A 24822-nucleotide genomic window follows, 5' to 3' on the forward strand; every position below is an offset into this window, starting at 1 on the left:
AAGAATGCTAATTACGCTGTACGTCATGAGTAGCTGTCTTTTCACAGTAAAACTGTCAAGCTTTGAAATATAAGGTTCTAACCTTCTCCTGGCCACGGTGCTTTGGTTCAGCAGGAAAATCGCTCGCATCCTCGAGGCGTATTCTCCTTATCTTTGATCCGGCAGTAAGAAGGTCAAACCCGAGACAGCCTCGGTCATCACGTGCTGATTAAATGAGGGTAGATCTCGACAGTCCTGAACAAGACTGACACTCCAAACGAGGAAAGCCTCCACGTACTCTGTTATTACACCTTTAACCTCGTCGTCATTTTCTTGCTCCTCAGGCTTTATTCATTTACTTAACAAACATCAAGTCGTTTGGATTTTAATTACTCGTGCATCCAATCTCAATATTTTTTCAGCTTAATTAGTTTCTCAGTCTTAATTAAATCCAAGTTATAGATGAACAAACCAGGTTATAAACAAAGTAACAAGGTAAGAGTTTTATTAAATGAGTAGCATTACAGTAGTAGGACTGACAAACACCTCACAATCCCTGGGTTCAGGGTATAATACTGATCTCTGTGTTACTGTCTGTATAGAGATTCCACTCAGTCTCTCACTCATTTTCTACCGCTTATAAAAACTTCTCGGGTCACGGGGAGCCTGTGCCTATCTTAGGTGTCATCGGGCATCAAGGCAGGATACACCCTGGATGGAGTGCCAACCCATCACAGGGCACACACACACTCTCATTCACTCACACACTCACACACTACGGACAATTTTCCAGAGATGCCAATCAACCTACCATGCATGTCTTTGGACCGGGGGAGGAAACCGGAGTACCCGGAGGAAACCCCCGAGGCACGGAGAGAACATGCAAACTCCACACACAAGGTGGAGGCGGGACTCGAACCCCCAACCCTGGAGGTGTGAGGCAAATGTGCTAACCACTAAGCCACTGTGCCCCCTATAGAGATTCCAATTTTCTCAAATTTTGGTTTGTTGAAAAATACACAACAGTGCTTTTGTGCGAGAAGCAATGATTTGAAATGTTGCTCTGTTGGTAATTGCAGCCTTACCTCTGCCTTGTGAATCTATTTCATTGGGGTCTAAGTGCTACTTATTTGCTTGCTTTTTGAAACCCTCAATTAGTGCTTTAAGCAGCCTTTTATTAAGTAAAGCATTAAATAAAGTGCTGAGACTGTTGAACTCCAGGAAAGTGTTAGGATTGATTACAGAATTTCACACCTCAGTAGTCAGGAAAAGTTGTGGGCGTTTTTTTTTGTTCTCCTTTGAGGATGTCAGGAATGATGTTGGGTACTTTAATGTGACTCAATGTTTTTGAATCGAATTGGATAGGGGAAAGAAACGCGGGACTGTCCGGGTGTGCTTTGGTGTTGCACTACACTACATGGTGAACTTTTAATGCATGGTGAACATACAGTACTAATTATATATATATATATATATATATATATATATATATATATATATATATATATATATATATATATATATATATATATATATACTTTTTCCTCCTGAATAAAATACCAACCCCATTCCCTATTATATTGTGAAACATTTAAAAGTTTATGTGTGCCATTGAACTAATACTGTAATCATCTAGTCATGAATTTGATATGATTAATAAGGTCACTTATGATATCAGATTCGTGAGTCTAAAAACGGATGAGGTGATCTCAGTGTCTTACAGCATGGATTTTGTTGTCAGATGGGCTGCTTTGAGTATTTCAGAAACAAATAATCTCCTGGAAAACTGATGCACAAGAGCATTCAGAGTTTGCCTGGAAGCCTATGTTAACCAAATACAGTAACTACTCTGTACAATAGTGATGAGAAGAATGGCACCTCAGAATGCACAACAATTCGACGCTTAAGGCGAATGGGTTATGAGAGTCGAAGACCACATCTGGCTTCACTGCTGTCTTTAACACAGCCAGAAATCCATTTCTGAGTACAAACTTTTCCCCTAATGGAATTGTTTTTTTTTTTGTTTTTTTTTTTTGTTTTTAGCTACTGGGATGTCAATCCCAAATATAGATCAAGATCAACATGGATGATCCTTCCAGATGCTTTGGATTCTGTGCATTTGTTCTAATTGTTCTGGCATGTTCTCTATCTAAGGCTATCTTGAAACCACGAATTCTTCCCCCTTTTTCTGAGCTATAGCTGTTCTTCATGAGTGATTAGCTTCTCTGCCTGATCAAATGGGATGGATATGCAGGTCATGGTAGTCGGGTGAAGTCGCAGGCAACCAGAGACCCCTTCTTTATGCCTCTCAAGATAAGCAGCTTTGGATGTCACATCTCGGTCAGCACTGTAAAAGCATTGACCATATGAATACAGACTATTGAGTTTCCAATACCAGAAAATTAGATGCTTGTATAATACTGTGATTTATGTAATACCAGTAGACTCCTAATCACACCACACTATCACTAAGCTTCAGAGATCTACACCTGGGGTATATCCCTGGGGACACCACCAGCTAGACCTCTTGGCTTAGAGAGGATTCAGGAAAGAACTCACCTAATACAAGTGCAAATAAATTGCCTCTGGATTTATCAGTTCACCTCATCACCTTGTCATTCTTGGACTGTGGACACAAACCCCACAGATATCCTGGATTTGCAAGGATATAATAACAGACTGATCACTGGTATTTCAGGACATCTTTCTACATATCTAATCCAACTTCTCCTGGAAAATCTTATGCATCAGGTTGATCAGGTTGAACCCTGGAATTTTCAGGTTGAACCCTGGAATTTTGGCTCAATTCCAAACCATGGACTTTTTTTGGTTTGCCGTAAGTTCTACTTGCTGGACGAAAGGTCCGGCTAAAAACAAAATTCCAGATATGCAGCTAAGGACTGGGTAAGCAACTGACGTGACTGAATGCTCACAATTGGTTACTTTCAGTCCTTAACTATTGATGATTGGTTTCCATGAGTATATATAAGTTTGTTATTCCTGTTTACATCCAGGATTTCTATGATAGCCTTTGGATATAGCGCTTGGGCCAAGAAAAAAAAAAAGCAGTTCCTGAAGATAAATGGATAAAACTTTGGTAAAAATCTGGAATTGACAAATCTTGGCCATGATAATTTTCAAGTATCCACTGAAATATCTTGAAACATGTTGCTTTGAACCCCATTCTGGCAATCGAGATTTTGATTAATATTGCATGAACCAACCGTGTAGCACAGACAGGCACACTTAATTAGCTTTAACTAGGGAGTACAATCTGAGACACAAGGAGACAAGCATTATGAGTACCATTTCATGCCTTATGGTTTAACCCCTTCCCTTTCTACACATTGACAATGACAACCTCTGCGACATTTCACTGGTTCATAGCAGCCTACATTATCTAGAAATAGATTAGGCAGCAATTAGTGCAAAATGTAATTAGGAGATAAAGATATCCTTGCAGTTGTGAGGTTTTACACTAGGTGTAGCTGAAAAGTCTGAAATGGATTATTCATTACCAGTAGACGTAGACGTGGATACACTTCCTCTAGAACCTGTATTCCCTAAAACTGAAGTAATGTGGTCTGTCAAACAAATAGGAATATCAAGAGGCACCCAGCAAAGACTGATGAAGACTGTGATGCCTATTATTTACCCAGAGTACCTTAATTTAGAGGGGCAAACTGAAGAACCTTGTAGGCTGCTGATTTTTTTAAAAAGACTATAGAAAGTAGGCTGTGTACAGTATGTGAAAGTATACAGAATGTTCAAATGTTCAGTGTAGTATCTGTTCATTGTTTACTAGCACATTGTTCCATCCATCCATCCATCCATCCATCCATCCATCCATCCATCCATCTATTCTCTACACCACATATCGTACTGGGTTCAGTGAACCTGGAGCCTATCCAAGGATACTCTGGGCACAATGCAGGGAACACCCTGGACCTACAACCCTGGAAATGTTAGCCAAACTTGCTAATTACCATGCCACCGTGCACCTACTTTGTTCAATTAGTGACAAAAGTTTATGTACCTATATTTAAAAATACAGCTAAAGGACTGGAGTCTGGTCATGGGACTTGAACAGGTTAATTGGAATTTCAATTTGGACTTGTCTGAGTCATGTTGGACTTGTCTCAGGACATTGTTCTGTCCTAATATGGTAAAATGCAACTAAGTAAGAAGTTTTTGTTTTTTGGGAAACATAGCCTAATCATTGGTGCAAGTATAATATTGACAACTACTTGAAGTAAAATCTTGGCATCAAATACTGTAGAATTTCCTCTTTCGGATTTGGTCTTGCTTTCAATTGTGCTTAATGTTGAGTTGAACCTTTTTGACCACATAAGACTCGTGTCTTCTAAGTATAGGCTTAGTAAGTAAAGCTAGTACTGGTCTTGGACTTTATATGACGTTCTTGATGACAGTCCTATTGGCCAGTACCCCGTTTTGGAAACAACACAAATCCCTTTTGTCTTGAGAATCAATGACAATACTGACTTCAGTCTATCATGTAATGTTCCTGACATTTGCAAAAGCAATTGAATTTATTTGAGCCAGCTATTTTTTTGTTCTTAAGTTGGGTTTTGACCCACTTTTGAAGTGTGCATCAAAGAATAGTGTTTATGTGCTCGTATTTTTGGACGTTACAGTACATATATTTTGTCCTGCAGGTGAAAATGGGAAAATTGGAAATAAAGAAGACAAAAATGCTTTTCATAACTTGAAAGGTGAGCATCTTAGTAAGATCGTAGCTTTCATGGAACTGGGCTTTAAATAACTAGGATCGTTTTATTTTTATTCTTTTTTTATTGGAGTTTTTTAGTGTACCTTTCTGAACACTGAGTCAGCCAGACAGAAAAGTGTCCTTATATAAATTGGACAGTTGAGTTGTGAGTCACTCGGCTGTCAGAAGCAGCCAACCTTGGAGCTCTCGCTACCTTGTAATAAAACTCAATGTGAGGCTCATAATGTGACACTTTTTTATATAATGACTGAATAAATATGAACTAGTGAGCACGCTTGACTGGCTTATTGGTGGTATTTTCCAGTTTTCCATCCAACTTATCAGATCCTTGTTTCCTCTCTCTCTCTCTCTCTCTCTCTCTCTCTCTCTCTCTCTCTCTCTCTCTCTCTCTCTCTCTCTCGCTTGTTGCAGATGGAGAACATGAATAATTGATACAGTTTAATGAGCTTGGTAATGACTGAGGCTGAATGAGAAACCAGCAGCAAACCAGCAGCATGGGAAGAAAGACTTCTGTTTCAAGTCGACTTAATGCTTCAGAAGCGTGATTAAGTTGTTAAGCAATTAAAACTTGGCCAAACAACTCATCCGAGGTAATGGTTTTCAGGCTAGCGGGCACTGTATTCATGTAAATAATACCTCTACAGTAATTCTATAGTTTCTATAGAATTCTGTTTCCTTCCAAAGTTGGGAATGAACTAATTTGTTCCTAAATCATATGTATGAGCATTTAAACAAGAACCTGAACAGGTTTTTAACCTACTCACTATTGTGAACCTAAACCGAATGGTTCTAAATAGTACAACATAGTGATAAGTTACTGTGATTTTTTTATGTATGAAATACTGTATATCTTCGAGTTTGAATAGCGTTTATTTATTTCATTTATACGACTATGCAAATTCACCTAGGTGAAGTGTGAATACTCCAAACGAGCTGTCATGAGGAAAATAACTGAAGTTACTGAAACTTTTGTCTGGATCTGCTTCAAATAAAAACAAAGATGTGTGTGTGTGTGTGTGTGTGTGTGTGTGTGTGTGTGTGTGTGTGTGTGTGTGTGTGTGTGTGTGTGTGTGTTGTGAAAAGGCAGGAAGAGATAAAGAGCAAAAGCAATGCAGATTCTGACAGGTGGAACAATACCCATTCAAACAGAACCTGCTCTTACCAATCAAGAGATTTGGAATTTAGAAATCTTCCATCTCACATTTCATTTAATCTCATCCCCCTCTTTAAACAATATCCTGTATTTGGTTTAGTCTTTTAGTGAACCTTTGAAGCCCAGACATGCATTTCATCACTAACATGTGCCCTGAACACTGCCCACTAGCTGTGGAGTCACATTCAGGGAAAAACAAAAGACATACATGACATATGACATAAGAACAGAACAGAACAGATACATACAGTATTCTCTCTCTGTCTCTCTCTCTGTCTCTCTCTCTCTCTCTCGCTCTCTCTCTCTCTAATGCATGCATGTTTTTCTCCTTGGTTCAGCTCATCAGCAAATCATAAGGTCCTTCATGGGCTGAGTCAGTGTTTCCCACCCTCTTCTCCTTCAGTCCCTGCACATTTTAGTGTTTTCTTGCCATAAAACTCCTGACTCATCAACTCATTAGCATACAGTACGCTTCATAGATGCTTGTGTTGTGCCACTGGGATATTAATTAAAAAAAAAAAACAATAATAAAAAAATAAAATTAACAAATGTATAATGCACAAGAACACTTGGTTGTTAATGTATAATATAGCATGCCTAAGTAAAATGTATTTATTTATTCATTTAAATGTATTTATTAATTAATTTGCCAATTATTTCAATCTCCTATCAACTTGCACAGCATATATATATATATTATTTTGTAATAATTATCATATTACACCTTATATCTTATTATATCATAACTATGTCATTGTTGTTATTCGAATTAGGCTATATTATTCTTAATGTTGTTTTCTTTTTTTTAATTTAGTGATTTAATAGCTTATTGTTTTCAACTCATTTTAAACTTACAATTTAATGCTAAAATAAAAACAAACAAACAAAACAGTGCAGTTAAAAAGCGACGTCTCTTTCAGCGTGTAATCGGGAGCGCGCATTTTCCCTACACGAGTGGGTTGGAGGGGGTGGTGGGGTGTGTGTGTGTGTGTGTGTGTGTGTGTGTGTGTGTGTGTGTGTGTGTGTGTGTGTGTGTGTGTGTGTGTGTGTGTGTGTGTGAGAGAGAGAGAGAGATGGTGTTGGGACTGGTGCGCGCGGCCGTGCACGCAGCTGGCGCGAGGAGCTCCAAGTCGATAAGAGAGAGGACTTTAAATCCCGGCGATCACACGCGCCGCGTTTGCTTTCCACTTGCGCGAAAGAGGAGGCTGGAGACCGTACGCACGCGGTCGGATTTTGAACGCTCGTGTCTCGCCGGTTGTTGTTGTTTTTTTTCGCTTGTTGTTGCGTGTGTGTTTCTTTTGTTTTGTTTTAAACACGGAACACAGTTGAGTTGGTGTGCGCCGCGTGCTCCGTGGATGGGGCCCGCGCGCCGCCGCGCTCCGCTCCGCCAAGCGGGCCGATGGTAGCGCGCGACTCGCGCCGCACGGGACCATGGTCGAGAGGAGCGGCAAGTTCCTGTTCGCCGTCGTCGGCTCGGCGCTGTTTATGCTCATCCTCTATCAGTACGCAGCACCCGGTGCCGTGACGTCCAACTTCGGCTTACCGCGCGCCTATGCGTCCGAGGACGACGACGCCGACGCATTCCCCACGCCCGACCCACACTACGTCAAGAAGTACTACTTCCCCGCACGCGACCTGGAGCGCGCCGTCGACTTTCAGATCAAGGGCGACGACGTGCTTGTGTTCCTGCACATCCAAAAAACCGGCGGCACCACATTCGGTCGTCACCTCGTCCAAAACGTGCGTCTCGAGCTGCCTTGTGACTGCCGACCCGGCCAGAAGAAGTGCACGTGCTACCGGCCAAACAGCAAGGAGACCTGGCTGTTCTCGCGCTTCTCCACGGGCTGGAGCTGCGGACTGCACGCCGACTGGACCGAGCTCACTAACTGCGTGCCCGGGGTTATCAATAAGAAGGAGAGCAAACTGAAAAACCAAAGGTGACACACACACACACACACACACACACACACACACACACACACACACACACACACACACACACACACTGAGCTGTCTGTCTTCTTCAGCGTCTTCTTCAGCATCTGGATCCATCACCAGTTTCTATAATCATGTGCAGTGCAATTATCATGTACAGTGTAACTATAGCTATGCGTATGCAATGTTTCCAGAGACACCAGATGCCTTGGATCAGTGATGTATGAAAAGTTCTTCTGAGCAGAAAGAGCAAATTATTACTAAACTGCACCTTAACTTGCTGTCCGTCAGGGAAGCAGTCCAGAACCCAGGCGGGACGAGAAGTTCAGAAGAGGGTTACATTTATTTCATTTTTTTGGTCTGCTGCTTTTGGTCCGAGTTTCCACACTCACTGACATGTGGCTTTCGTGCAAGTTTGTTATGTAGGTCGAAGAAATCAGGTGCACAAGAAGAAAACGGGGGAGATGAAACATTTTCTATGCTTTGCCCCCAGGCTTGAACTTTTAGTACCTTTATTATGTAGCTTTCACCTGGAAATGTGGATAGAATCTATCTATCTATCTATCTATCTATCTATCTATCTATCTATCTATCTATCTATCTATCTATCTATCTATCTAGTCAAATAAGATGCTCACAATATTGTTTTTTTTTTTGGACAAACGGACAAAAAAAGATGAATTAGTACATAGTGTATTACATACCTTTCCAGCTATACACACACACACACACACACACACACGCACACGCACACGCACACGCTAAATAAAGTAAAGTCAACGTTCGAGATTTTGCTGTTTAAGTAAGATCTCCCCAATATTACATTAACTCTTATAGAATCTTGATTAACTTGCCTTACGCTCTGTGTGTGTGTGTGTGTGTGTGTGTGTGTGTGTGTGTGTGTGTGTGGCAGGATCAATTCGATGTAGGAACGTCCCTGATGTGCAGTAGGAGTGGAAAATTACTGTGTAGTAAAACGGCCCTCTTGTAAACACAGGAGACATTCCAGCAGCGTTGACTGGGGTTTCAAAACAGGCCTTGAGTCAACCGGACGCGTAAATCCGTTTTAATATTCCCTGTCCATCATCTCTGTGCTCTCGGTGGTTTCCCAAAACGTGAGGGGCAGAACTAATCGTTACGCTTATATACATTTATTTTTAGATAAGAGGCTGGATTTCATGCAGAGCGATAAATTTAATGTACAGTTGATTTAAACACACACACACACACACACACACACACACACACACACACACACACACACACACACACATTTTATTGAATATTTCTAATCAGAAATACAGTGAAATAAAAAAATAATTTTCATTTAAGATAAAGCTATAAGATAAAACAGATTTTTCTGAGATATTTACTCATTTCAAAGACAAATAAACTTCCTTAACAAAAGACAGGCTTGAAATTCGAATAGAACAGGAATATTTCCAGCTTTTATTGAGTAAAATTGCTCGAAACATACAGTATATGCAACATCTTTACTTTATTTTGCTTTCTTACTCGTAATCAAAACGTGTTAACGTCCGTTTTTAATTTAGCAATAAGGGATAAAGACAGAAGCTTCATTATACTTGAAAAACAAAGCAAAAACAAAAACGACGTACACGACAATTTTTTTCTTCTTTTATTTCAAGTCGCAGTTTGTTTCTTGAAACCGGCCAATAGAAAACAAGTGGGCGGGGCTACAAAATAGAGTAGCTGCTTATTACTGTTGATTGGTGGAAAAAAAGCTGGGTTTTTTTTTTATGTGGTAAAATCGTTTCAGTTCTATCCCGGCTAAGAATGATTTGTTAGCAATGTTTGTATACGAGATCCATCCTTGCTGATAGCAAATACAGAGTATTAGATTTTGTTTATTTTTAAAGCTACAAGGTTAATTTTAATAGACGTCGCAATACGGTTGATCTGGGACAACCTTTCACCTTTTCACACAGCGAAGAACACCTTAAAAGAGCAGCACGAGTCGTTTGGACGTCCAAGCCCAACATTTCTATCATACCAGTGCTTTATTTTATTGGCAACTGCTTTTATCCAGCATGTCTTAGCACTGAGGCAGAATATGATTGTGTATAGATGATCAGTTGAGCGTTAAACACCTTAGTCAAGGGCACTGTAGTGACTTTGTGGCAAACTCGTCTCACAACCTTCAGGGCATCTTTTTTTTTTTCTCCAGTAAAGAAAGGAATTTTTATCACTCATTTAACAAATCAAAAATCGATCTCGTTCTCTCTTTCCTTTTTCTTTAGAATGTTCTTTTAATGGCAGGCTGCGTTTTGCTTTAAATGAGCAAATTCACCAAATCTGTTTCGCATACACGCTAACGCCACAAAGATCTAACGATTTTATGGAATTCTGTTCTGTTTCAGATTATATTTTACTTACGATCTTTCGTTCGTGAAACTTTCAACTCTCACAAATTGAAATCTGTGAAAATTCTCCCCGCTATGATGTTCCGAAAATGTTCTGAAATGATTATGCGACTTCCTGTTCAAAATTAATAAGCCTGGATGTGGTTATAATTTTCTAACTTTTTATGGATGACTTGTGGAGATTCTGATTTTGACATGGAAAAATAATGTTGTTTTTTTTTTTCTCCAGAAGTTACACTCTGCAATTGTAATGGCACCCCAATCCTGGAGCTATTACCACTTGCATAAATTCTATATTTATCTAGGAAAGTGCTTGAGACAGAAGTGTGACATTAGCTTGATTTAACCCTGTCTGTATCTACATCCTCTAATGACACAATATTCATTAATATGGTTAAAAAAGTGTCATATGCAAGATAGTAGTGAGTGTGAGGTGAAAAAAAAAAACGCATTATGCACTTCTGTGATGCGGTCTAATTAATGCATCAGAAAGCGCATGGTGTTAGGAGTTTATTTCCGATCCTTCACACTCTTCTCATCTTACCTATTTAAAGATATTGCACCAGATTTCGACTCTTAGGCCAACAAACCGGCCGAGAAACCAGCCATAACACTGCTGTCATTCGTTTTCATTTTAAGAGGCTCTCACTTTATCCATTCTCTCTCTCTCTCTCTCTCTCTCTCTCTCTCTCTCTCTCTCTCTCTCTCTCTCTCTCTCTCTAAGGTGTCGTTTTCTAATCAAAGACTCTAGGTGATTTCCTGCATGCGTTCCAGCTTTAGGGGGATGGAGCTGCACAGAAGATCAGACATTCCAGTTGAATATATTTCCATGGAAGATTTGTTGCAATAATATACGCTGCCTATTATTAGCGTGTGTATTATATCGTTTCTCCGGAGGGCTGGATAGCATGAAAAAGCCGCAGTACCGTGGGCAGTAATTAGTACAAATTGACAGATTTGAATTAGCATGTTTGTCTGTATCTTGTATGGGAATATATGTAAAACTCCAGGTCTGCCAGGCAGGGATGAAATGATCCGTGGGTAAAATGGGGTCAGTAGCTGATACAGTGAGGAGAATGGGTGAATTAGAAAGCACCAGGGTCACAGATTGATATTGTTCAAGAGCTCTTCAAAAGTGCTTGATACGGCAGAAAGGAGAGATGGCCTCTGTTGAGGAGGAATTACGGGAAATCGCTCTACCGTGGCTGCTCAATGACTCTACAGTCAGGAGATATTAGCAATTATTCATATCAACACGAGATGCATCAGTTCCATTATTCTCCTAAACGAACACGAGTGCGAGTATGATTTTCGATACTCGCCGTTGCTGATAAGTCCTGTTAAGCAATCAGGGCGTTCGTGGCATTTAAACAGCATCTTGGAGATATATAGCACAAGCAAGTAGAGTGCGCAGAACAATAATCTGTGAGCACGGTCATTAAAAAACTGGAAGGAAAGAAGTGAGCATGGCTCAGAGTTCAGTACTCGCAGGACTGAACTGCTCTCATTCATGTTCATCAGTTTCTCTACTAGGTCCTTGCTAGCAACAACCAACAAATAACCAACAGATCAGGCAGGTGTGATGCTGTAGATTCTCCTTCTGGATATTTTGTGTCATCGACATACTGTACACGTTTTAATTTACGACCACATGAGTACATGAGTTCACAGAGCTTTTTGTCTGATTGCTAGATAGCTGTTATTTTGTGTCATCGACATGCACGTTTTAGTTTACGATCGATGTGTCCTTAATATTAATACAGTTTTTGTGTTGAAGATTTATTTCAAGCAGCAGTTGTTTATAATTAGTATTGCATCTAGCAGTTTACTATGAAATATTCCTCTAATGTAACAAGTGTCCAGCATTACCAAGCCCTGTAAAAGTGTCGCTTTGTTTTCTGGGTTCAAGAACACACCAGATGGCTGGAGTTTCTTTGCCAGATTTCCACTGCCGAACCTTCAGCTGATCCAGTCTCTCTTGGTCAGGCCTTTGTGACATAGTGACTTTGAATTCGAAGCTCGGCCTCTGGAGGTACAGCCTGGTGCTTGTGTGGTAATCCCATCAGATCAGCATGGATTATACACAGCTCCATCCAAAACCTGTTACGCCCTAAGTCAGATCTTACGCCCATCTGCTGCAGTGGAGAAATCAACACCCTAGAGCATCTTACTCCAACTTTCCTCATCATTTTTGTGCTTGCTGCATACATGCATTGAAATCTTGCTAAACAAGGAAACAATAGAATCATGCGTGGTTGACGAGAGCCAAATTGGATAATGGCCGACTTATAAGAGTAGGAACAGTGAAAGCATCTTTATGTTATGCAAAAAAGGGTTTTCTTCTGTTTTCATGTCTGTGCAAACTGTAGAAATGGTCCTCCAATACATTTCGATGTGGCACTCATCCTTGGCGGCTTCGGTCCAAAACCTACGTCAATTTTTATATGGTAAAATTTGCTCATATTCAGTTTACTCATATATGATAATTTGGATGCCCTGCGATCCCTCGAGGGTGTATCCTGAATTGATGCCCGATGACGCCTGAGATAAAAAAATTAGGCACAGGTGAGTACCTGAGGCACAGGTGACCCGAGGTAGTTTGGATAAGCGGTAGAAAATTAATAATTGAACGAATTAATGAAGATTTGGAAATGCGAAGATGTGATCTGGTTTATTGATGGTATGGTATAGTCTGGTAGTCTGGTATATTGACAATACATTTCCTACATGATTTGGCTTTGCAACATTTACAACATCGCATTCACCATAATCATTCTGCAGTTTTACCACTAGTATTTATATAAGGTTGGTAAAAATCTAGCATTACATAGCTAATAGAGGTTTGGGTTTTAAGAAACTCCCCCACAATACACTTCCATAATTCTCATTACGTCACTGGATTTAGCTACAAGAGTTCAGCAAGTCAGATGGCCACCATGTCTGAGGCAGCGTGTGTGTGCTAACCCATCACAACAATCCATGGCGCTCTTCAAACACGATTGAGTATTCTGAATGTTGCCTTGTACTTGGATCTGTTCTTATAATATTAGACTCCTAACTCCCGAACAACTTTCAGCTTCAATTTATCTGAACATCAAAAACATCAAGCGCTTCCAATTTATCTATGTATCAAGTCAATGCATTTAGCCAGACCCTGAAATGAGAGCAGTGCTATTTTAATCCAAGTCCTTGTCTAACCTCAAGTAACCTGAACCCCTTTATTAGTTTTTAAAACGTTGTTAAACTCTCACTATTAGCTTGATCATTTTCGTTTCATTGGCCTCATGTTCTAGTAGTCCTGCTAGTCCTAGTATTTCTTACTAACATGGCATTGCTTATTATGTTATGGCAACGCTTAATAAGTTTCTTAATATTGGCTCTTCATTGCAAGCGATTCACTGACTTTGCTTAAACAGAGATTTTACTAAAAGGTCCTTTCAGGCAAACCCTGCGCCAGGTAAAAGCCCCTTGACAATTGCTTCAGATTGATTTCCTGTGCTGAGAACAAATTGCCATGCATTGACCGATTTAACAAACATATTTATTATTCATAATTAGGACCTCCACGCTCTCCATGGGAGTTGGAACTCAGCCGAGCTTTAATTAGGAAAGGTTCTGAGTTCCCTCTCCTTTCCTAGCTAAACACGTGCGGCCGTAATACGTGAAAACTCCGCTTTTTTTTAAAAGAAGAAAAACACACCCTTACTGTGGAAGTGATTTTTTTTGTATCGCTTAGTGTTTCGCTTGATGACCTTCAAAAGCAGAAACAGGTAAGGCTTGAGAGAGCCGCATAATTACTTTGTGTCTACTGTAAGGTTGCAAAAAATGCACCTTTTCACGTATTTTGAATGTCAGCCACCGTCTGTTGGCTGACTTTCACTGTTTGTAGGGTAACACGCCAACAATTCCAGTGGCGAAGCTAATAACAAAGCCTAAGAGGCCCAGTTCACACTCAGGGAATGTGGACACAAAAGGCAAGCCCTGACTTGAGAATGCTCTCAGTGTTAGTGCCTCTTGTTGGTCCATTCTATCATTTGGTAAAGAATCAATGGCAGCTTTAAGAGCGATGGTATAGAATGTATGAAAAGGCAACAAGCCAGGCTTTTCCAAATGGCTTTCATGAGGTTATTCCTCATTCAGACAAAGAAAATGGGAAAGTTCTTGACCTATAACAGTTTTCCTATCAGGGCAAAACCCGGAAGTGTTTTCACTAACTTTTTCATGTTACCGAGAACCCAAAAGACCTCGATCATGTGGTACGCTGTCTACCACCGGAGACTCATTCCCTCTCAGTCTTTACAGGATGTCAACATTTTCCATGTTCATTAAGTGCTTTTAAAGGATCCTCATTATTTATGATGATGAGTGTTGGCCATATAAGCTATTAATTAATCGGAATGAGCACATTGATATAAACATAACTGACCAATGGCGATGAACGATCAGACTGATGTCCAGTAGTTTTTTCTTAAAAAGGAGGTGAAATCTCATTCAGGAGCATCTCTTCTGCAAGATAGAGATTTTCCCAAGTTTTTTTTCCACAATTCCGACTCCACTAACCCCACTTAAGGTGATGCTGACATAAAGAATAAGCCATGTTATGTCTTGTAACATTGTCTGTGTTTTTCCTGGTGATGCAGTCGAGCTGTCCTCAGCAGCTCTTCGCCGTATTATCTCCTGAAAGGAGGGTCGAAGGGAGGGAGGAGAAAGCACCAGTCCTTGATTTATTGCCTCTGCAGAGCAAAGACGAGGGGAGGGGAGTGAGAAAAAAAGAATGGGAAGCATTTCAGAGTGTAGAATAGCACAGAAAATATTTGAAAGTGAGTTTTTGAGGGTCAGAAAGAAAGAAGGGGACTGACATTTATAAGCCTCTGGGAGGATTTTTTGTTGCTCCTTTCCATCAGTATTTTTCTTCTCCCGCTATATCACCCTTTGCATGCTTGTTCAGTTTACCCAGCTTTTACTCCTCTTTGTGTCCACTTTGGAACTTGCCACTTTTTTCATCATTGCCTGCAAGAGGCCCCTGGGAATTACCCAGAATGCCACTCAGTCTGTCAGCTCTTCTCCCCATGAGGCTATACTGATGGTGCAGCTCAGAGAGAAAGAGAAAGGCAGAGATAGTGGGGAAAAGCAATAAGCGAGTTGTAGTCAGGCACAGAACTGTCACTCATCGCTAGAGCCCCCGCTGAGCTATTCTCGCAAGAGGCTACCATCGGCCGTGGAAAACTTTTGCGGAATCTCTGCTTTTGCAAACCAGAAGCTTGGCCCAGAGACAAAATTTGTTTATAGATTCCAGTTTGGATGCCACTTTAAGTGGTGAGCTGTCACATGTGACGATTGTTTAAACAAGCCCTTGAACAGCTTACTCCTGGTTCAGTGGTGGACAGCTGCATTCCTCTCTACCCTCGTCAATTGTTCTGCTGTTTTTGGTGTACATTTGCATTGTTCATCGTATCTACAGTTGCATCTTCTTGGCACAAATGCGTTTTCTTGTGAGTCCACTGTGTCTTTGACATGACACCATTGGAACCATGAAAGTTCCATTTCTTGCACTCGAGGAATCTTAGCCAAAGAACAAATAATATTCATTCATTTTCTACCGCTTATCCGAAATTCTCGGGTCACGGGGAGCCTGTGCCTATCTCAGGCGTCATCGGGCATCAAGGCAGGATACACCCTGGACGGAGTGCCAACCCATCGCAGGGCACACACACTCTCATTCACTCACACACTCACACACTACGGACAATTTTCCAGAGATGCCAATCAACCTACCATGCATGTCTTTGGACCGGGGGAGGAAACCGGAGTACCCGGAGGAAACCCCCGAGGCACGGGGAGACATGCAAACTCCACACACACAAGGCAGAGGCGGGAATCGAACCTCCAACCCTGGAGGAGTGAGGCGAACGTGCTAACCACTAAGCAACCGTGCCCCAGAACAAATAATGGAACAAGTTAATTTCATTTGAAATGGTCAATTTTCATAGAATGGACAAAATATTTGTCAGAAATGTCAGAGGTTTCGAGACATGGTTTTCCATCATTTTGGTTAACTGTGTTGTGCAACACCCTCAATGCACAAATTTACCACTTGCTTATAGTGGTGCCAGTGTTATTGAGACCTAGATTTTTCTGTATCTAAAAACCTCCTCCTTGTATGTAGATTCATCAAAACAGATCTGCTTCGTAAGCTTAGACTTTAACCATACTATCATAGACATCTCATAGAACTTTGAATTCCACCTTTGTACCAAAGTACCCACTATTTTGACGTTGCATTCTCGTGGTGAGTAAAGAAGCTCTTGTTTGTTGGTTTTTAGGAGCTAACTGTGAAATCTGACTATTATCCTTTACACGTGAGATCATCATAATTGTGCCTGGACTCTCTAAACGCATCAGAAATATTTTAAACTGGAGCTTTTCCTTTCAACCTATTTTCATTTGAAACAAAATGTCAGTGGGATTGATAACGAATAACAACAAATTATTCATTGGCTGATGAAGATGTAAAAGGATCTTTATGTTCTTACATTTCTGTGTCCTAATTTTGCCATTCTTTCAAGTCTTAATCTGACCAGAATAACAAAAGGTCTGCTTTCTGGAAGGGTTCTCTGAAAAAGTTCATGTCCCCTCTTGCTTTTCATTCATTTTTTGTTTGACCGAATAAGATACAAATTCCAATTCCTCTAGGACAGAGGATTTCCAGCTATTAGGACTCCCTCAAATGGTGCAGTCATGTTAAACTAGATTAATCTGCAGTGCAGAGCCTCCGAGTGTCCCCTGAGAGGACATTCAAGACCTAGTCTTGCTGACACTCTTTCGTGCAGCCACCTGGTCTGAATATCAGCAAGAACTTCCAGCCAGGGCTGGATTGCTCTCTCACCACTCGATCCATAACTCCATGGGAAGATGCTTCCGTAAGACGAGATTCAATATTGACTAAAGTGTGACAAATGTGATTAGAATAATTGGCTTAAGCATACAGCCTTGTCCGCAAAACCATATTACAATACAGCCTTGACTATTAGAGGTACCATAAAAGCATCGGGAGTTGTTTGATCGATTGAGCAAAGTCCTTGTTTTCCAATGGACTTTTTTTTTATTGCTGAAGAATTCAGCGTTCTTAACCCTTCTACTGTGTAACTTGGTCAAATCTGATGAGGAAGAAGACCCAGCTGATGTTCTGGTCTTCTTACAGTTCAAAAATGGGTTCTCTCATACAGTTCTCTCATCCCCACCTGAGAGAAGGTCATAAGGATGGCAAAATCACGGTGGAGCCCTTCGTTCAAGGGTCCTAACACCTTCCACAAACACCCTCCTCTGCTGCATTGGTCAGAGAATTGCAAGCAACAGCAACAACATTTACGCCAACCAGAGAAGGAGGAGGCAAAAGAAAGAGGTGCCAACTGTGTGCACCAAGAGATAAAAAACAAGCTTTGTGCACCATAGATGTGGTGTATATATAAAATAGGTGATAATATATGTATCATTGGGAACACTATTAGTGTTAGCCACAACGAACACAACATCCATTCATTCATTTTCTACCGCTTTATCCGAACTTCTCAGGTCACGGGGAGCCTGTGCTTATCTCAGGCATCATCGGGCATCAAGGCAGGATACACCCTGGACGGAGTGCCAACCCATCACAGGACACACACACTCTCATTCACTCACACACTCACACACTACGGACAATTTTCCAGAGATTCCAATCAACCTACCATGCATGTCTTTGGACCGGGGGAGGAAACCGGAGTACCCAGAGGAAACCCCCGAGGCACGGGGAGAACATGCAAACTCCACACACACAAGGCGGAGGTGGGAATCGAACCCCCAACCCTGGAGGTGTGAGGCGAATGTGCTAACCTCTAACGGTTAATTTGTCTCTTTTTTAACTTGCAAGGTCAAGAAATTGACATATGCAGAATAGCGAGAATAAAATATGCCATTGCAATCATGTCGCTGCCTCTTCTGGTGGAAAATATTGGAGGGAAGAATAAAGAGAGTATTTACTTGCATGCTGGTGGTAAATATTCTATCAGCAAAGCTCAGCAAGATTCAAGGATGACCCAAGAACTGGGACTGGAAGAGTTATGGCTGTCAGCATGTAGAGCCCTCATTACTGAATATGATGTCCTGCCATGAGAGAGAGAGAGAGAGAGAGAGAGAGAGAGAGAGAGAGAGATGTGCAGGATAGCGGACAGAATAACGAAGAGGTAAGGGATTCTGTGAGTGAAATACTACTGACCATGAAAAATAGGAACTATATGAGACTGATGAAAAGTGAACGAGAAATAGAACTCGAGCTCTACCGGTCTTGGCGAAGAAGCCGACATCATTTTTTTCCCCCTCGTTGTTTGGACGATATAATATCGAACAGATTTGTCAGTTCACATCGCAAAGACTGACCCCTGTGGTTCACCCCTGTCTGCATCACTCTGCAATCCACTCGTCTTGTACACAGACAGTACGATTCATCTTCTGCAGTCGTCTCAGCTTCTATATGTAGCTCATATAAAGTTTGACTTCTGTTAACTGCATTTTGTGAGGCTTGTAATGGTGCACTTTTATAAACATGAGCTGCAGAAGTGGTCGTGGACTTGATAAACTTGATGAAGACGACTAAACGGTGAAATCGTCCAGTAAAGCAGCTCAGCCACCGCAGTGTGTTTTTTATTTGGCTTTCTTTCATTCTAATAAAGTGTGTATATTAAAGTTGAATGCTGAAAGCTCAATTCTGATTGGTCAAAAGGTGCTGGCTACCATTTCTATTGTCCCAGGGGCTTGCTAGAACCTAAGGTTTTATTTTTTTTTTAACATTTTTTTTTACTAAATGTATGACGAATGAACTTTTGAGCTTATAAAGATGTACAAATAAAGCTTAATGAATTTTCAATGCCATCTTTTCATTATCGTTAAAAATGTAGAGTTTGATAATTGCCATAGACCTTCATCTGCCCTAAGCAATCAGTTTACTGTACGTGTGTGTGTGTGTGTGTGTGTGTGTGTGTGTGTGTGTGTGTGTGTGTGTGTGTGTGTGTGTGTGTGCTATCTTTTTCATGCTGGGAAGGCCACAGAATTTTTTTCCCCGTCATTTGTCTGTCCTTCTCCCTTCTATGCTAGGTCTACATGCTTCCTGAGGCTGTGTGTGGGGGATGAGAACCAATAGGAAGCGGTGTAGTGGCTATCAGAAATGGATCAGATCTCTCTCGGTGATACAATGCTCAAATTGTGTCATGTGATCACGCTTAATTAGCTTCCTTCTCCAAGACCCGTGCTCCAAAATTTGTCTGGCGACCTTCGCTCGAGGTCATCCAGGCGCGATTAGGAGCGAGAGCCTTAAAAGGAGTTTTTTTTTCTTCTTCTTCTTGTTCTTCTTCTTTCTTTCCATATGTCTCTCTGTTATTTCCTCTTGCAAAGTAGCTCAGCTTGAAGGATGGTGCACAAATGCAAATATACATCCTGACTGTTCATTCATGCAGAGCTGAGTTATTTATTTTTTTCCTCCTTCCTTTTTCTCTCTTTTTGTATTTTTGTTGCTCAATTACGGTTCATTCATGTTTTCCATTCAAGAAAGGTTTACCTTAAATAACCTATTGAAAGGAAGCAAGTTGATGATTTAAAGACCCTGATTTTTTTCATTTGTTCTCTTTTGTTTTATTTACTTGCTATAACTACTAGAGGTATTTATGTCTTCTAGAATGGGAATTATCAAGCATGGTGTTAGTTGTGGCAGGCCTCGTCAAGCGTGCATCAGCTGTTAATCAGCTGTCCACGACGTGCACCAATCCGGTTACGACACCCATATTACCCGACCATTTAAATTCCCATTCATTGAGCCGATCTCTAGCGCTTCGCTGCTGCCCGCGATTTAAACTCTCTCCTCCAACCCCGACTCCACCATCTCGGAACCTGTGTTTGTTGTACCAGTCTTTGTCATAAATCTCCACATATTTCTCTCTCTCTCTCTCTCTCTCTCTCTCTCTCTCTCTCTCTCTCTCTCTCTCTCTCTCTCTCTCTCTCTCGCTAATTATTTAATTATTTATCCATTTATTCATTTATTATTTTCCAAAAAAATAAAAAATAATAATAATACTATGCATGATTAATGGTTCTGTTATGGGGGGGTGGTGGTGGTTATATTCTATTTTCTAGTTGCTGCTCTCCCCGCTCTGTCCATGCATGCGCATGCATTCTTGCCTAGAACAGAACCATACCGCCAATGCCTAATAAATTCTCATTTGACAAAGTGGTCCTGACAGAAATTTTGTTTCTCGTTCATTTTGCAAGGCTGGCATGTGTGAAGAAGTGTTAAACACCTGTTTTTCCTCCTCTGGCTTTCTCTCTAACTGGGTTTTTTCACGGTTTGTTTTTCATGATCAACCCGACAAGCTCCAAACCACCATTTTCTTAGAGGAAATGAACTTTCACTGACCTAATATGAAAACAGAAGAAAAACTGGATATCATATTATTTACTGAATGAAAGCTTTTTGAACAAAGCAAACTCACAGACCAGGCATGTGGCTTACTGCTCAAAAAGCAATATCAGGTTTTAGTTTAAAAAAAAAAAAACTCAAACTTTGGCGTTAACGCTGACTCTAAAAATGTTTTATTATTTAGACGATCAACCAAGAAGCCAAGCATAACCCTACACGAGCTCAAGAGATCCACAGCTCGCATTAGCGAAGCCGAACACTCTGGAATGTTGAGCTTTATTGAAGACTAGTGGACGATTTGAAGAGTTGGTGGAAACCATGGTGTTGGCATAAGATTGGTGGTGGTAGCGTCATGCAAATGGGAAATAGGAAATTGGTCCAGATTGGGGTTTGGACAGATGGAGCCAAATACATGGCTGTCCTAAAAGAAAAAGATTGTACACGCATCACAACCCTGCCAAAGCGGCACTGGAATATCTTAGAATGGCCAAAACAGGGCTGAGTCTGATTGAGAATCTGCAGAAATCTGCAGACTTGAAAATTACGGTTCATTCATGTTTTCCATGCAAGCGGACAGAGCTTGAGAAACTCTGCCAAGAAGAATAGCCAAAAACCTCAGGATCCTGATGTGCAAAGCTGGCAGAAACATGTACCAGAAGACCTGCAGGTGCATTGGGAGCGAAAAGTATTCACACCCTCGGGTGAACAGCAAATGTCTATACCTTCAGCTGGCTAAAACCTCCCAATGAAGTTCATTTCATTTAAAGACTACTGTACTACAAAACAGGGGTGAAGATTTATTTTCAATTTCCCATGTAAATGATTTGTGCTGAATATTACAGTACAGAATACTACATAGTCAATTATCGGTTCATCTACTCCCAGTCTAGCCCCCCTCCTCTACTTTTTCGCTTTCCCTCCCACCTCTCGCTAACACATTCTCTCCTCCATCAACCATGCTGTTGTGTGGAAAGGCCAGAATTTGTCTGGCACATCCACAGCAGATTGTGTAACATAACTCGAGCAGATAGCTCCATATGGCATCGCCATTCGCGCTATGACCACGGCTGGCTGATTGATGTAGCTCCTCACAGGAAGTGATCTCTGCATTAACACAACCCAAAGTGCACCCACATCGCCTGAGCAAGTCAGCACTTTACTGGCTTTTGTCCTGTTTCCTTTGTCCTTCATTCAGACTTGTCTGTACTGATGTCTGAATGGAGTTCTGGTATGCGATTGATTCTTGAACATTCACACTCAGTGATGCGTGATACTTTACACTGGTGGTAGTGTTGGCCCTCTCGGGTTGAGTTAGGTTCTGCGAACTGCGATAAAATAAACCCCAAAGTATGGAGTAGATATGGTCCCTAAGTACGGTCCCTAAATTTTCTCCTGCCCTTGAGGGGTAATTAGGGTTGTGTTAATACATCTAATCCCCTTCCCCTGTCCCCGGTGTGTCCTCAGCTGTCTTTACTCCTCTATATACACGCAGACACACACATCTTTAATAAACATTAATGAACACCCCCTTTCTCCTCCCTAACAATTAGCATAATGTGGCTAAGAGCTGCCCTGTAGGAGTGTACACACTCGTTTTTGTTCCTCGTGCAAGAGTGTGTGTGTGTGTTTGTGTGTGTGTGTGTGTGTGTGTGTGTGTGTGTGTGTGTGTGAGCGGGTGGGTGTGTTAATCCTCTGGGCCGTAGGTTCTGCTGTAAGATATGCAGTCGCTGTGACCCCGGAGCCATTCTCCAAATCCACTCACCCCTGTCTCTCACTTCCCCAAGGCCACTACACATTAACGGACTAGCATTGTTCAAGCACTTGACCTCCTTCTATATTTCAATGACCGTAGGGCACACTTACTGGAATATACGGCATGTCTTGAGCTCAATACCTGAGATTGTATTTATTATATATTTATTATATTATAGAGATGATTTTTTTTTTAAAAACGACAGGATTAAGGGTGTAATATTATGTCGTTATTGCTTCATGTACATCTCTAGACTTTGTACACCATCTAAACACTTTGTCGGTGTGAGATGTCAGAAGAAAATGCGAGTAATCACTCTGTACAACCGCGGCGAGTAGAAAAACATCTCAAAAATGAACAGGCATGCCGAATCTTGACGCAAGTGAGCTTCACCTGCAGAAAACCATCCTTCTTTAACTCCTCCTTCAGTGTCCTGACGAGATATTTGCGCCTTCTGTTTGTCTTATTATCTTGAACAACACTTTTCTTCTGTCCCATGTTATTCTAGATAATTCTGGATACCTAATTTATCTAAAAATGTATAGACCGTATGATATACCTGGTACAGCAGTGACTGTAAATTGTTTTCCTTTATATCGTCTTCACTTTCCACATTCTACCCCCTGCTGTGTTATTTCATTTAGGCTCAGACAAAACCTTGGCAAAATCTTTTTTTATTATTATTATTTTTTACAAAACCTAAAATGAAAAACTATTTTAAAGCACATTCAAGTCAGACCTACCGAGTCACCTTTAGTCAGACAGATGGAGACTAATATATATATATATATATATATATATATATATATATATATATATATATATATATATATATATATATATATAGCTTTCCATTGCGACTCGGAGGATCTTGGCTGAATCGTTATCCAGCCTGATTCAAGGGTTCTTCTGGACTTCACTCCTTTGCGGTCAGGGTTGAAAATGTTTTGGCTCTGGAACATACAGTAGTTTGACTTGTGAAAAGCCAACAGATGTCTATCCATTTTTGGGATTTAAGGTATCCACCTCTATCCGTTTTAAAGACAGTGGAGCTTGTGTTGACTAACTCACGGTATGTGTGTGTGTGTGTGTGTGTGTGACTGAGAGAGAATCTTCTGACGGGTACATGCCCCTGTTTGAAATATTAATAAAAGTTCTCTTCCTATATTGCATCTAGCTGCCATCTGTGATGCTGTTTCTCTTGTGCCAGAGCCAGACTGTTGTCACATGCCTTTGGTTTCGACTAAAGGGCCTTAGTCAGAGAGAGAGAGAGAGAGAGAGAGAGAGAGAGAGAGAGAGAGAGAGAGAGAGAGGTGGGGTTTAGAGACATAGGGACAGACAGACAGACAATTCAGACAAAGATGAGGTGGGGGTGGGGAAGATGAATAGAAAGAAAGACAGAATGATGGTAGAGAGGACGAGACTGAGAAATTCAGAGAGAGACGGAGAGACACAGGCATCGATAGAGAGAGAGAGAGAGAGAGAGAGAACGAATTTTACAGATAGAAAGAGAGTTGGATGGAGAGACTGACAGACATGGGAGACGGAGAGAGACACAAAGATGGAACACATAGAGATAGAAAACAGACAGACGGATGGGATGCCGAAAGCACAAAGAAAGCGATTCAGAGAGAGACACACACAAAGACAGGGGAAGAGGCAGATCAAGAGAGACAGTCTGAATAGCTCTGTGCTTAATAAAAAAAAAGCTTTCAGCTCATATCCAAAAACACACAATCACCATATTGTCATGTTCTTTTCGAAGCTTCTCACCTCTGTCCATTTTGCACTGTAGTTATTGTTCTTGTTTTTGTCATTTCTTTACCAAGGTCCAGCCAGGTGTGTGCTGCTTGTATTCCTCTGCTAACAAAAGGCTTGCTGTCAGCTGTGTGTATTTGTGTGTGTGTGTGTGTGTGTGTGTATGTGTGTGTGTTTCCCACCAAACATAATCAACACCACCATCAATCCACCCTCATCCAGGCCTCCGTCTTATTCCATTGTGTTCTATTCCTCTATTGTATCTACCAGTGTATATGCAGGTCTCTCTTTATGAAGGATTGCTCTAAACGCCGGCTGTTAACCAGCCGTAAGATAAAGGCTTCAATTCAGTTCGGCTCAGTTTGAATTATGATGTATTGACACCGCTTTTCTTTGTAGTGCTGCCAAATCAAATATAAAGTACAGGGCTTAACTCAGGAGAGAACAAATGTAATTTGTAATAAATATGTAAGGCATTAAACACCTGAAACAACAGTGTCGAGTTGAAATAGCAAAGTTTACACGAGCATATTTATATTTATCAGATGATTTAAACATGGACTATTTGGAGGTTTATAACCTCCTTTTTTCCAATTTGTTAATTGATATTACTTCATTCAATTAAAAAAAAAAAGGATTACTAGGCGGTGTTACTATGGAAACAGC

The 24822-nt window shown here is 40.9% G+C and overlaps 1 protein-coding gene across 1 annotated transcript in view; it reads left to right on the plus strand.

Moving 5' to 3' along the window:
• Nucleotides 1-6926: 6926 nt before the first annotated feature.
• The window catches only part of hs6st1a (heparan sulfate 6-O-sulfotransferase 1a), a 97992-nt gene continuing 80096 nt past the window's right edge, over nucleotides 6927-24822 (plus strand). Inside the window, exon 1 of the mRNA XM_027148516.2 lies at nucleotides 6927-7819. Coding sequence (XP_027004317.1) covers nucleotides 7314-7819 — 506 coding nt within the window. The 5' untranslated portion in view covers nucleotides 6927-7313. The remainder of the gene's footprint in view (nucleotides 7820-24822) is intronic.

The sequence above is a fragment of the Tachysurus fulvidraco genome, chromosome 1 (assembly GCF_022655615.1).
Source record: "Tachysurus fulvidraco isolate hzauxx_2018 chromosome 1, HZAU_PFXX_2.0, whole genome shotgun sequence".
NCBI lineage: Eukaryota > Metazoa > Chordata > Actinopteri > Siluriformes > Bagridae > Tachysurus > Tachysurus fulvidraco.